The 13231-nt window shown below is 36.1% G+C and overlaps 1 protein-coding gene across 3 annotated transcripts in view; it reads left to right on the forward strand.

The window, feature by feature from the left end:
• The window catches only part of CNTN3 (contactin 3), a 371507-nt gene that overhangs the window by 277942 nt on the left and 80334 nt on the right, over positions 1-13231 (forward strand). For all 3 annotated transcript variants that reach the window (XM_077128680.1, XM_077128682.1, XM_077128681.1), the window contains 6 exons: positions 3488-3691; positions 4711-4813; positions 5323-5507; positions 8960-9096; positions 10063-10192; positions 12430-12580. In XM_077128680.1, coding sequence (XP_076984795.1) covers positions 3488-3691; positions 4711-4813; positions 5323-5507; positions 8960-9096; positions 10063-10192; positions 12430-12580 — 910 coding nt within the window. The remainder of the gene's footprint in view (positions 1-3487; positions 3692-4710; positions 4814-5322; positions 5508-8959; positions 9097-10062; positions 10193-12429; positions 12581-13231) is intronic.

Consider the following 13231-nt stretch of genomic DNA (forward strand, 5'->3'; position numbering starts at 1 on the left):
TTGCCTGGGGTAATTGACCCTGACTATCAGAAGGAAGTAGGACTGCAACTACATAATGGAGGTAAAGAAGAGTTTTCTTGGAATATAGGAGATCCCCTGGGGCGTCTATTAGTACTACCATGCCCTGTGATTAAAATCAATGGAAAACTGCAACAACACAATCCAAGCAGGACTACTAATGGCTCTGAAACTTCAGGAATGAAGGTTTGGGTCACCCCACAAGGCAAAGAACCACGGCCAGCTGAAGTGCTTGCTGAGGGGAAAGGGAACATGGAATGGGTAGTGGAAGAAGGTAGTGATAAATATGAACTTTGACCACGTGATCAGTTACAGAAACGAGGACTGTAATGCTGTTTTGTTCGTGTTATACTATTTAAGTTGTAAGATATCAAGTTTAAGAATGAATGTTGCCCAAGGATTGCACCCTATTCTGGAGAGATTTAATGTGTTTCCAGTTATATGCAGGACAGTTGAGTATTGTCAGGTAAAAGAAAAAATGTGTGCTTATTTGTTTTCATTTGGAAATTAAGTATGGTCTAAGGTGATATATATATATATATATATATATATATATATATATATATATATAGGTGCCAAGTTGACAAGGGGTGGACTGTCATGGTTAGGGACAGGTGTCAACTTGGCCAAGTTGTGGTGCCTGTTCATCTGATTGGGCAAGAACTGGCCTGTCTGTTGCAATGAGAACATTTCATAGGATTAAGTCATGATCACGTCAGTTACATCCACAGCTGATTACATTTGTAATCAGCCAAAGGGGAGTGTCTTCTGCAATTAGTGATGCTAAATGCAATCATGGGAAGCCTTTTAAGGAGGACTCAGAGGAGACAGGTTGCATTCCTGCTTTGGCTGGTAAGCCTCTGTTGTGGAGTTCATCCAGGCCATCCGAGTCATCAGCTTCACAGCCTGCCCTGTGGATTTTGGACTCTGCGTTCCTATGGTCACGTGAGACACTTTCATAAATTTTATATTTCCAAGTGTTCCCTGTTGATTCTGTTTCTCTAGAGAACCCTAACTAATACATTATTCATTATATTTATTTTGATTCCACATGTTTTCCAAAAATTCTGTTAATTAATCAAGTTATAAAAGAAAATGATGTCAAAGAAAGAAAGGAACAAATATGCCAGCCACTGTTACAATAGTTAAATATCAACTTGGCTTTGAATAATCCAGGATCTAGAATAAAGCAACATAGTTAAATTTAGCTTTCACTATCACAAAGGAGAAAGCCAGCCAATTGCTTTGGAGATAGTCGGTTTACCTTGGTCCTAAATTCCAAAATAGCTCTCATATTGGACTTTACATAGAGGTAATATATAATTTTATCCTTGCTTAGCACAACAAACATGTATTAGACCAACTAAATGTCCTCAAATTTTGCATTTTGTTAGTTCTGGGGCTGAGAAAATAATGGGTATAAATGGTGGGAGGAAAGACAAGTAAATAAATTATTACAATGTGGAGTAGTAATTGCTTTAATTGAAATGAGCTCAGAGTTGCTCTATTTAGAAGCCCCAGCACAAAGGAGAGGATTAAAGACTTTTCAGAGGAGATGATTCCCAATGCCAAATCCAAGCCTTGAACACTCTATGAAAGTTATGTAGGCAGAATGGGGTTTGGTGTTGAAAGGGAAGGAAGCCAAAGAGTTGGTAAAGATGAAGGTCACTGTAGCCCCAGGTAGCAGCATGTGCCATGGCCCAGGTGCAAGAGGGAGAATGGGGTGTCTTGAGATGGCTGAGGTTTTAAGCAGGGGCTTAATCATGAAGGGTCTCATATTCAGGTTAAGTAGTTTTGCATTATTCCTCAGAGTCCTAAGGAATGGTGGAAAGTTTCATGTCAGGAATTGCCATGATCAGATTGGTAATTCTGGAAAATCACAGAACGTGTGGTGTGGAGATAGAAATTAAAGGGGTGTAAGGCAGAAACTAGGAAGAACTGTTGGGAGGCATCTGGGACAGCAACACTGAGGACAGAATCGTATTGCTCCCACAAAAATGCTAATGAACAGTGCCCTGTAAAACAAATGTTGAGCCTGACTTTGAAGAAAAGGTGATTTTGCAAAGGGGCAAGCAAATGTGGCCTAAGGATTGAGATTTATAGTTTTGGAGCTTTATTTAAAAATAATATCTAGAGCTCTTAGCATGGTCAATCTGACTGTGTCGTTCTTAAGCACCACCTCTCAAACTTACTTTGGTAGGAGCAGAATATTTATTCCTGTGAACCATAGGTAACTCACCCCGGTTTCTGAGGAGGACCAGTGATATGCATGTGCTCTGTGCTGAAGAAGGGTGCACTGTTACGATCTGGAAACCAAGAAACTGAATTGGGGATGGTCATTCACTTTAAAAAGTGAAGAAAAATTAAGTGTTTCTTGCCCCATGGAAGCTCATGTGATACTCCCACAGACATATTTCACTCTTAACTCCCCACTGTGCTTTCAGTTAACAGTAAAAATTCAGCAGACCTCCTCTGGGTTGAAAAAGCCAGATAATTTCACTCTAGTATTTTTTGAGTTTTATCTAGGTTGTGCTTAGACTGATATGCTCGCGTCTAACTCAGGTTTTTGTCAGAGGTGAATGATAGTGAAGGTCACTCAGCTTGGGTGATGCTGAATCACTATTACTTAATCTGTAGCTAATAAAGCAAAGGATGTCATAGTAAGAAATGTACCCATAATGCAAAAATTAGATCTGGGTGATTATCCAGTTTAGCCACCACACTGGAGTTTTGGTGGTCATGGCGCTACTTCCCAGGTTGTGAACCTGAGTAATCCCTGAGTGGGGCTTTGGACAACTTTGCAGTGCTCACCTGTTTATAGCCTGGACACCACAGGAATGAAAAAACTTTGAGAAACTCTAAAACTTGCCTCATTGATACCCCACTTCTTGATTTTATTTGGTCTCCTTGACCAACATCTGTGTCTTTTGAGGTTCTTGTGTTATTTTTGAGTTTTGTCACAGTAAATATACATGTATAAATTTTCTGTCAAATATTTTCATCAAACCTCAAATCTAGTGCTGTGTAGAACTAATTTACTACCTATTATGTGTCAGTCACTGTGCTAGGCAGACAGTAGGGTTATAGCATTAAAACACAGAGAGATGGTCCTTGCCTTTTTGGAAACAACAATCAATGTAAGATTTGGAATAACCTTCCAACTGGTTTTGCCAGTAATCTATTCTACATGTGATTCTCACACTCTTCCTAAAGCGTTGCTTTGTAAATCAGGACCTAAAATGGCTTGCACTGTTTTTGAGATTGATTTACTCAGAAAATATATATCAAGTATTTGCTCTGTGCCAAGCCCTATGCTGAGTCCTGAGACAGTCCCTGCCCTCAGTCTCTCACCATCTGTTGGATCCATGCAACTTAATTTAAATCCAGTGCACATGGGTTACATTTTTAATATGCTGTGGAAAAACTTTCATTAATAATGAAATGTCTTTCTCTTCAAAAATTTTATCAGAGCTGTCATATGCTTGGATCTTCAATGAATACCCATCATTTGTTGAAGAAGATAGTCGGAGATTTGTCTCTCAGAAGACAGGGCATCTCTACATAGCCAAAGTGGAACCCTCTGATGTGGGCAATTACACATGTGTGGTGACGAGTATAGTGACAAATGCCAGGGTACTGGGTTCTCCAACTCCTTTGGTGTTACGTTCTGATGGTATGGAATATATCAAAGTATAATTCTGAGTGGAAATATTGTTGTGCATCCAAGTAAAAACAAATGGATAAAATGGAAAACAGATCTTGAAAATATTGTTTCATTTATTTCCGAACAAAGGATTTTTATGAGTAGATCGTCTAAAATAATTCTATAACTCATAGGTCTGCATACATAATCCTTACCCAGAGCAATTACATAAGTGTCAGGGCTCAATGAAAATATGGAGCCCCTTCTTCAGAAATTATTAAGAATTTCAAGATGGTGACACCAGAGCATTAAACCAAAGGTGGGGTCCTTCTGAGTGGCGTGGGGTCCTGTGCCAATGCACAGGTGAAATCCCAGGAATCCTCACTCTCCTTACCTTTTCCAGCTTGAGTTTTCTCATGCAGTAGATATTTTGTTTTAGGCTAAAAAGCATCTTTTAAAGTATTCAGTAAAGAGAAAAATTTATTTCATCAGCCATTTGATCGCTGTTTAAGGGGAGCCCATGAGATATCTGATACAGTCAGTATCTGAACACTTCTTTCTGTTCAGTTAAAATCGAATTTGATCTTTCCCGTTTCCTAAGCCAATGTTTCTTAATTTAATATGTTTATGATTGGTGTCTGTGTTACCAGGCTACCATTAAGTAAATTCCACACCATAATTTTTGCTCTTTAGGAATTTTCAGGAAGTCATAATTAATTGTATATTTTAGTGGGACTAGAAATGTCCAAATTGAATACAGAATAAGGAAAGTCTCCCATTTTATGTAATGTGTGTGGTATTCTTAGAACTGCTCTGTCAGCAGCAAGCTATGAATCACTGAGTCTAAAATTCCTAAATATTTATTAATGTTTCATGTTTGAACCAACTTAGCACAACTTCTAAAAGCATCAAACTGATGGTTACTTAGTAATTTAAGTCAGTAGGATAAGCTTATTCCAAAATGGAACAAAATAAATTTTTATTTAAGTAAAACAAGACAATTCGAAGATAGATGTTGAAACTAATAACTTTGTGTTGTGGATTTACAGGTGTGATGGGTGAATATGAACCCAAAATAGAAGTTCAGTTTCCAGAAACTCTTCCAGCAGCTAAAGGTTCGACTGTGAAATTGGAATGTTTTGCACTTGGAAAGTAAGTTTTATAATATTTATTTCTATATGCAGACATATTAAGTTGCTGTGAGAGAACAGAGTGGTTTTTGCAGACTCTTTTCCTTTTCCTTAATTTCCAAAATTTTTCTTTCATTTAGAAGCAAAGGAAAAAGACAGGGAAAATGCACAATATGTAATATTGTTTGAAACATTAAAGAAAATCATTGCTCACTTAGTTTCATAAACTGAATTGGTGGTTTTTTTTTCCTTTACCTTATACATTTGTTGTATTACTTATTTTAGGATTTTTCTCTAAATCATGAATTAACTTTAGAAAATGCACAATTTCTTTGATCAAAATATCAAATGCAAAGGTCAATCTTTACATCAGCCTTGTGTAATTGACAATCTTTACATCAGCTTGTGTTCTGCATTTGAAAACCTATGCCTTTTTTTGCTCTAGCCTAAGAAAAAATTCATTTTGTCCAGCCTGAAAGGCTTCCAGCCATCAGTTCAAAGTGGCAAATAACTTGACAATTTTCTTCTTAGTCCCGTACCTCAGATTAATTGGAGAAGAAGTGATGGACTGCCATTTTCCAGTAAACTTAAATTGAGAAAATTCAATGGTATGCTTGAAATCCCCAATTTCCAACAGGAAGATGCAGGTTCATATGAATGCATTGCTGAAAATTCTCGAGGAAAAAATGTTGCCAGAGGGCGTCTCACTTACTATGGTGAGCATCCACTTTGTTCAAATTGGTTACCCCTCTTTACCTCTTTGTAGCTTTTGCACTGTCGTCTATAAAGTGTTGTGGGGGTGGGGTGAGGGCATGCGGGGAAGGGGATGTTATGGTGCAATTTGAATGTTCGAGTTGTTCTGGTCTACATTGTGTTAAATGATGATAAGCATTTATCCTGGAAGAAATGAAAAACAAGTAAAGTTTTGCAATAAAGCTAGGGGCATAATACATTTTATTTGCATTTTAAAATGTTTCACGTTAATGAAATATTTCATATTTCTTTCCAATAATAGTCTTTTACACTCTTAAACATACTAGGAAGAGATCTCTTTTCTGTCCATTTCTCCTCTAGAAAATGTGATCTTGTTTTTTTTTTTGTCCCTATTACCTTTGCTAAGCAGAAAAAAGCTCTCTAATTGGAAAAGTTGTACTTACTACTTTAGACAAACCACCCACTCTCAGACTCTTGTTGAGTTCATCAGTATTATTCTACCCATTCTAATAATGTGTCTGTACGTTATTTACTGCCTTTATTTTGTAATCAAATTTATTTGATGTAGTGCTCAATTTGAGTAAGGAAAGGATAATAATGTTACATTTATTTAGACTGTATTTGTAGGAAAGTTAGATTATTTTTTTCAAAATTTGTTTCCAAATCATTTTACTAAAAGAAAAACAGACTTTCGATGGAAATATAAATAGGTAATTTTACAAAATGCACCTTAAAAAAAATGAAAGTATGAATAGGTAATACACCTTAAAATAAATTAAAACAAGCTCCATGATTAGGTATTTGCAATTTAATTATTGGAAACATTGTAAGCCTAGTGAAAGTTGACCACTTCTGTGAAAGGCAAATCAAGTTATAGTCTATTTATTTTTGGAAACAAAGAATGGAAACAGTTTATATTGCAAGCTTGAATACCATACATAGATATGGTATGGAGAAAAACTTTTGCAAAGGCAAATTAAAATGATAAGACTTTTTATAATTTTTCTTAAAATTCTATGAATCTGCAAGCACATTACATCTGATTAGACTAAATGCATGCACTGTTCCGAAACCCCTCTTTCCCTCTACCATTCGTCTGATCAGACTACTATTTGTTATACTGCTTTAAGATCTTAGGATCTGTAAGGACCAAAATGGAAGCATGGTGTAAGAGCATGGACCATTCTATCTGGAACTCTCTCGTTTGGTTGCATGGTAAGGTTAGCCATCATCCAGGTGTCAAGGTCTGTATGTTGGTAAAATGATGTGGAGATGGAGGTTGGGTTTCAATTAACCCACAAGGCTGTCCAGCTCTAACATCCCCCTAAGGAAAGCCACTGTTTCTCATACCCCACCTTAGTTCCTTACTTCTGAACTATCATTACCTGACCCAGGGTGATAAGTAAATGGTGCAAGGAAACATAGATTATATCAACTGCCTTAATATTTTGGGCTACCTGTAACTGCAAATTTGCGTAGCTAATAAACAATTGTATTGCCTCCTGTGGTAGAAAATCGAGAGCCAAACTGACCTTCAAGTAACTTATTCTCAGATCCTGGTATAGTTTCTCTGTGATTTTTTTCTGCCCTTCTCTATCTTGCTGCACTGTCCACATGTTAGTTCATCTCAGGCTCACAGAATGGCTGCCAGCCATGACCAGCACATGATTCCTTGTTTATCCTTCCATTTCCCCAAAACATCTAGGAATCCTCTCCTTACATCTCATCACCTACATATTCATTCCTAAATCAGTTACTGGCAAGGAAATTGGGATGGCTATAATTGGCTTAAACAATTTAAGAACTTTCCCTGAATTTTATGGATAATATAAGATGAGGGAAGGAAAGTTCACTGAACAAATGTACAACGGACAGACAGCAGCATCTACTATGCTTAGAAAAGAAGATAGACTATTACTTTAGTCTCTTCTGGAAGTAAATGCAATAGGTAATTAGAAATTGAGATGGTAAGTTTCATGAAGGTTACCCTGCAATTTTGGCTTTCGACTAGTAACATTCTATAAATACCCTTTAGTTCCGATCCGTTCTCTAATGGTTCATGTAAAAATCGATCTGATAAAATAATTGTATCTCCTATGATGGAAAAGGGAGAAATCACCATTAAGTCAGCAGTCAGAATCTCAGAATTGGCTTAGTTCAGCAAATTTTTTTTTGTCCTCTTTGGAGCAAAAGAATATTAGTACAGGAAGCCCATGGAAATTTTTTTGCTAGAAACTCAGGTCCTAGTCAAAGGCTCATATATGGGTCTATTTTTAGTCTCATTCCATCCTATGCTGATAATTCCTGAAAGAAGAACATTTGTTTTAATATAAAGTGGTGAGAAGTGATTTTTGAACTCAACTACACTTCAGACTGGGCAAGTAGTTTATATATATATATATATTTATATATATATATATATATATGCAAAATAAGGTAAAACATAGTAGACCTGTACATTTTCTCTAAAACCTAAATAGTCAGTTTCATGTACATTTCATTTATCTAGAAGCAATTTTATGAGATAGAAATGGAAAGACAAATCTTCCCTTGGTTGCAATTAAATAGAAATAGATAAACTGTATCTCCATATGGAGGATGCAAATAAGAATCCCACAGTACCCATCCAATGCATAATGCAATGTGAAGCTAGTAAGCCATCTCAACCCCCAGTTTTGGATCAGAAACACAAGCTGAGACTTGGCTGAATACACCGTGCGTATTGAGTGACTTTCGTTGTAAATGGTATGTTGCTTTCATCTGCAAGAAGAAATTTCCAAATATCTTTTAAAACATAAATGAAAATGATAAATCCACTTGATCCAAGTGATTTGCATATGTAATGTAAAGTTGCATGAGTTACTTCTTTGTTTCTAGTAGAAAATCATATTATGAGTCAAATTGAACCAATTTGTCCATCTTTGACAGCTTTCATTTTAATTCGTAGAGGTTCGTAAAATGCTCACTGGTTTGTGTTTAATTAAGAGTTATTTCTAACTTGAGAGAAATGTTTTTCCTCAGCTATAGGAGTTTATCTTCTATGGATGTTAATTTTTAATGCATAATTAAGACTGGTATCTGCTGTCACTCAGATATTAAGTTGTCATCAATTGTGAACTCATGGTTCAAAAATACGCTAGGAAAAGAAAATCAGTTTTGTGTATCTGCATAATCATCTCCTAATAGACATCCAAAGAAAATATTACAGTGCCTAAAATTTTGAAAGGAAAGAAAACATAATGAACTTGGCTTAGGGAATGACAGATCATGAAATCTACAAATTTAGAAATGTTTCATGTATCCACTTAGTAAATCTTATGTTAACTATAATTCTAGTCACTATGCTTACTTTAATCCATTGCTTACAATCTTATGTCCATTGATACTTACTTGGAGAAGACATTTCTTTTGTATTGCTGGGTGGTTTGATTTTTTTTTTTTCTTTTTAATTCAGCAAAACCTCATTGGGTTCAGATCATAAAGGATGTGGAAATAGCTGTGGAGGACAATCTTTATTGGGAATGCCGGGCAAGTGGTAAGCCCAAACCTTCCTACCGCTGGTTGAAAAATGGAGAGGCTCTGATGCTAGAGGTAAGGTAATACGCCTGGTTAAACCTACCCTCTCCACTCTGTGTTAAGTAAATACTTTCTGTAGTACTTAGTAATTAAGAAAACTGTTGAGTTTGCACACACCTTCATTTGTATCTAAGGAGCGATACAGGGAAACAAAACAAAACAAAATAAAAGCACAACAAAAATAATGAGTGCCCTGTCTGCCAAGGAGGCAATCTTTTCAACATTGACTTTCATTGGGAAAAGGTGATTTTGTGAATTGAGTCTATAAAGTGATATACTATGTTTTTGGTGTTGAGATTAGAGAAGTCCTTACTTTAATAAAATGTAGAATATAATTTCCTTTTACTGTTTGACAACTTGGTATGGCCTCTGGAGAATAAATGTGTCTATTATTTAGCTACCCTACTACATGGTTATTTATTTTCTCAATCACTTTCCTTCTCAAGCCATGTAATTTTTTGCTCTTAGAAATTGTGTACTAAGTGAATTATGTTCCATCAAATTTCCATACATAACCTTTCATACTACCTAAATAGCCTGATAAATATTTGTGTTTCCTTTATCCTTTTTTCATGTACTGAATTTTTAATGCCTTTGATTAACATGATTTTTAAAAATGGGGAAAACTTCCATTTGACTGGAAAGAAATCAGCCTTGTGGCACATTTTTTGAAAGTCTAAAACTTAAACCATAGGGGAAAAAAATGAAATGGCTTCAATAGTCCCATTTTGATTTTTATTTGTTTTATTGATTTACTTTTAAACTAAAGGATGTTTACTAATATTCCCAATGTGTGGCTGTTATGGTAAATCAGTCCTTCACATTTCAAAAGAGGAAAAGGTTAAATTTCAGATCAGTTTGACTAATGCTCTGAGGAAAATGCGGGAGGTATGTGTGTGATTGAAATGATAGTTAGCGGTGTTCATTTTCTTCTAAAATGGTATATTTGTTTATATGCAAGCTATTTTTCTATTGATCTAGGAGAGAATACAGATAGAAAATGGTGCCCTCACAATAGCAAACCTAAATGTGACTGATTCTGGCATGTTCCAGTGTATAGCAGAAAACAAACATGGCCTCATCTATTCCAGTGCCGAACTCAAGGTTGTTGGTAAGACTCATTTTCTATGTTCTTGTGTTAATTTATTTTTATTGAATCCTCCATTGTACCAGAATCAAAGTTATTTACTTTTTATATTAGATGCCTACATTTAATAGTATTTACAATATTAAAATCAATAAGGGTTTCTAATCAAGGTGTACATTTTAATGATTACTGAAGATTGGAGTGAGTAGAAGAAGTGGTCAGAAAAAGATAAGAAAATTGAAATCATCCCATCTGAGAAGCAAAAAGAAGAGAGAAAAAAGAAAACTGAAGAAAGCTGGAGGATATGCATTGCGAGAATCCCAGAGGAGAAGAAAGAGAGAAAGGGGCAGAGAGAATAGTCAAAGAAATAATAGTTGAAAGCTTCCTAAATGTATGAAAGACATGAATACATGCATCCAAGTTGCTCAACCAACTCCAAACAGGATAAACCCAAATAGATCCATACCACAGCATATTATAATCAAGCTGTCAAATGCTAAAGTTAAAGAGAATTCTGAAAGGCAAAAGCAACATGTCATTTACCAGAGAGCCTCAAAGATATTAAATGATGATTTTTTGTCAGAATCCATAGAGGCAGAAAGGCAGTGGGATGGCTTATAAAGACTGCTGAAAGCAAAATATTGCCAACCAAGAATTCTATATCCCACAAAACTGTCTTTCAAAAATGAAAGAGAAATTAAGACATTCCCAGGGGGGAAAAAAAGGGATGTCATCACCACTAGGCCCACCCTATGAAAGATGCTAAAAAGAGTTCTACGGTTTGAAAGGAAAGGGCAGGAGATAATGGATCAAAGCCAGATGAAGAAATAAAGATTTCCAGTAAGGATAATGGCGTTGGTAAATATCCATGCCAGTACTATTAGTATATTGGATTTGTAACTCTAGTTCTTACATCCTACAGGATCTAAAAAAGCAGATACAAGAAATGTAATGATAAATCAGAGGTTTTGTGATCGTAATGTATAAACATGTAATTTATGACAAGAAGTACAAGAAAGTGGGGGGATAAAAGGGTACAGGATCATAGTATGTGTACAGTAGTGAAGTTAACTTGGGATCAGTGCAAATGCTGTTTTTATAGATTTAGGATGTGAAATTTAAGCCCCATGGTAACTACAAAGAAAATATCAAAGAATAGGCAAGCTCAAAGAGTCAAAAATTAGAATATAGGTTGTCTGGGGTGGAGGGGGAGTGGGGATTTAACACTTAATGGGTATAGGGTTTGTTTGGAGAGATGGGAAAGATTTAGTAATGGTGGGTGGTGAGGGAACTGCAATATGTAAATGTGATTCATCCCTTTGAATAAATTGCTGGGCATGGGTCAGATAGGAAAGTTTCTGTTGGCTATATGTTTCCACAGTTTAAAAAAGAAAAATAGAAGGAAGAACAACTAAGGAGACACTGAAAATTATATGTAATACATGATCCCAGATGGAATCTAACAAGGGAGGACAAAAGGCTCACTGTGGCATTATTGGGACATATTAAAAAGATGAAATATAGATTTTAAGCTATAATGCTTGAAGTGTATAACTGTGCTTAAAGTGTTTAAGGTGGTTACATAAGTGAATACCCTTGTTCTTAGGAAATGTACGTGGCAGGATTAAGTGTTCCTGGAGCATGATGTACACAAAATACACTCAACATACACTAAATGGATAGATTAGATGGGTGGAGGGAGTAAGAGAAGATAGGAAAGAAGGAAGGAAGGAAAAAGGACAGAAAAAGAAAAACAGCAAATATGGCAAAATGTTTTAAAACTGGCGAATCTGAGTATCTGGGGAGTGGGTTATGTTGGAGTTCTCTGCATGGGGTTTATATTAATTTTGTGACTGTCCTGTAAGTTTCAAATGAAAAAGTTACTAAAAATAATAGTGAGCTTCCACTATAAAGAAAAAGATAATTGTCTCAAGATTTAAAACTTGCCAGAAAACATAATAGTATTAATTACTTTTTAGCACTCAAGTTTTGAGTCGCACATAGTAAACTTTGTGTCAAAAACTGACATCTTGTTTGCCAAGCAAACTTTAAATGTGGTGATAAAGTGTACATTTGAAATTTATAGGAGGTTTCTGTTTAGTTTTTGTTTTTTTGCATGGGCAGGCACCAGGAATCAAACCCAGTTCTCCTCTATGGCAGGTGAGAGCTCTGCCTGCTGAGCCACTGTAGCCTGCCCAGGAGGCTTTTTTTTATTAGCCAATTATCTGATTCTCATCTCTCTCTTCTTTTTTCTTTTTCAGCTTCTGCTCCAGATTTTTCAAAGAATCCCATGAAAAAGTTGGTTCAGGTACAAGCAGGAAGTCTGGTCAGCTTGGATTGTAAACCTAGAGCCTCCCCCAGGGCTCTTTCCTCCTGGAAGAAGGGAGAGATAATTGTGCAGGAGAATGACAGGTATTCTATTGTCCGAAAAGCAGAGATTTACTTTCCTCTTACTTTCCATGGTGATGTTGCAGTAGGTTTCAATTTTCCAGTATTTCAACAGAATGTGGGGTGCTTACTAACCAAATTATTGGTACTTTTGTTCCGTAATGCTCTCCTTTTGGTAATAAACATTTTTTGAAATCAGAACCTGGAGATGTACCTAACATCTCCCCCGAATAGAATACTTTGTTCCAGCAAGAGCTTCTCTCCCCGATCACACTCCCTGGAGAGACTCAAAGGAGAGTGGAAAAGGAATTTCAGTCCTGTACCAGGTGCTTACTCCAATGGCTCAACGTCTCAGAACAAATAAGAAAAGATGATACAGTGACAGCATATGCAGATAAATACCCCTAGTGCTATTGCCCCTTGTTGAAATAATTTATCACTGGTATTCAGTTAAACAACAGCTTTTCTGGCTTTCTGGTTATTATAAGAACATTTAACATAAAATGGTAGAACAGAGCTTAGTTAAAAACGGGATTCTACAACCAAACTGCCTGGGTTCACATCTTCATTCTGCCTTTTACTAGTTCCATGTGGTGACTTAATCTTTCTGGCCTCATTTCCTCATTTGTTAATAGGGATAACAGTACCTACTTCATGTTCAGATGATTGTTTTGT

The sequence above is a fragment of the Tamandua tetradactyla genome, chromosome 15, assembly GCF_023851605.1.
Source record: "Tamandua tetradactyla isolate mTamTet1 chromosome 15, mTamTet1.pri, whole genome shotgun sequence".
NCBI lineage: Eukaryota > Metazoa > Chordata > Mammalia > Pilosa > Myrmecophagidae > Tamandua > Tamandua tetradactyla.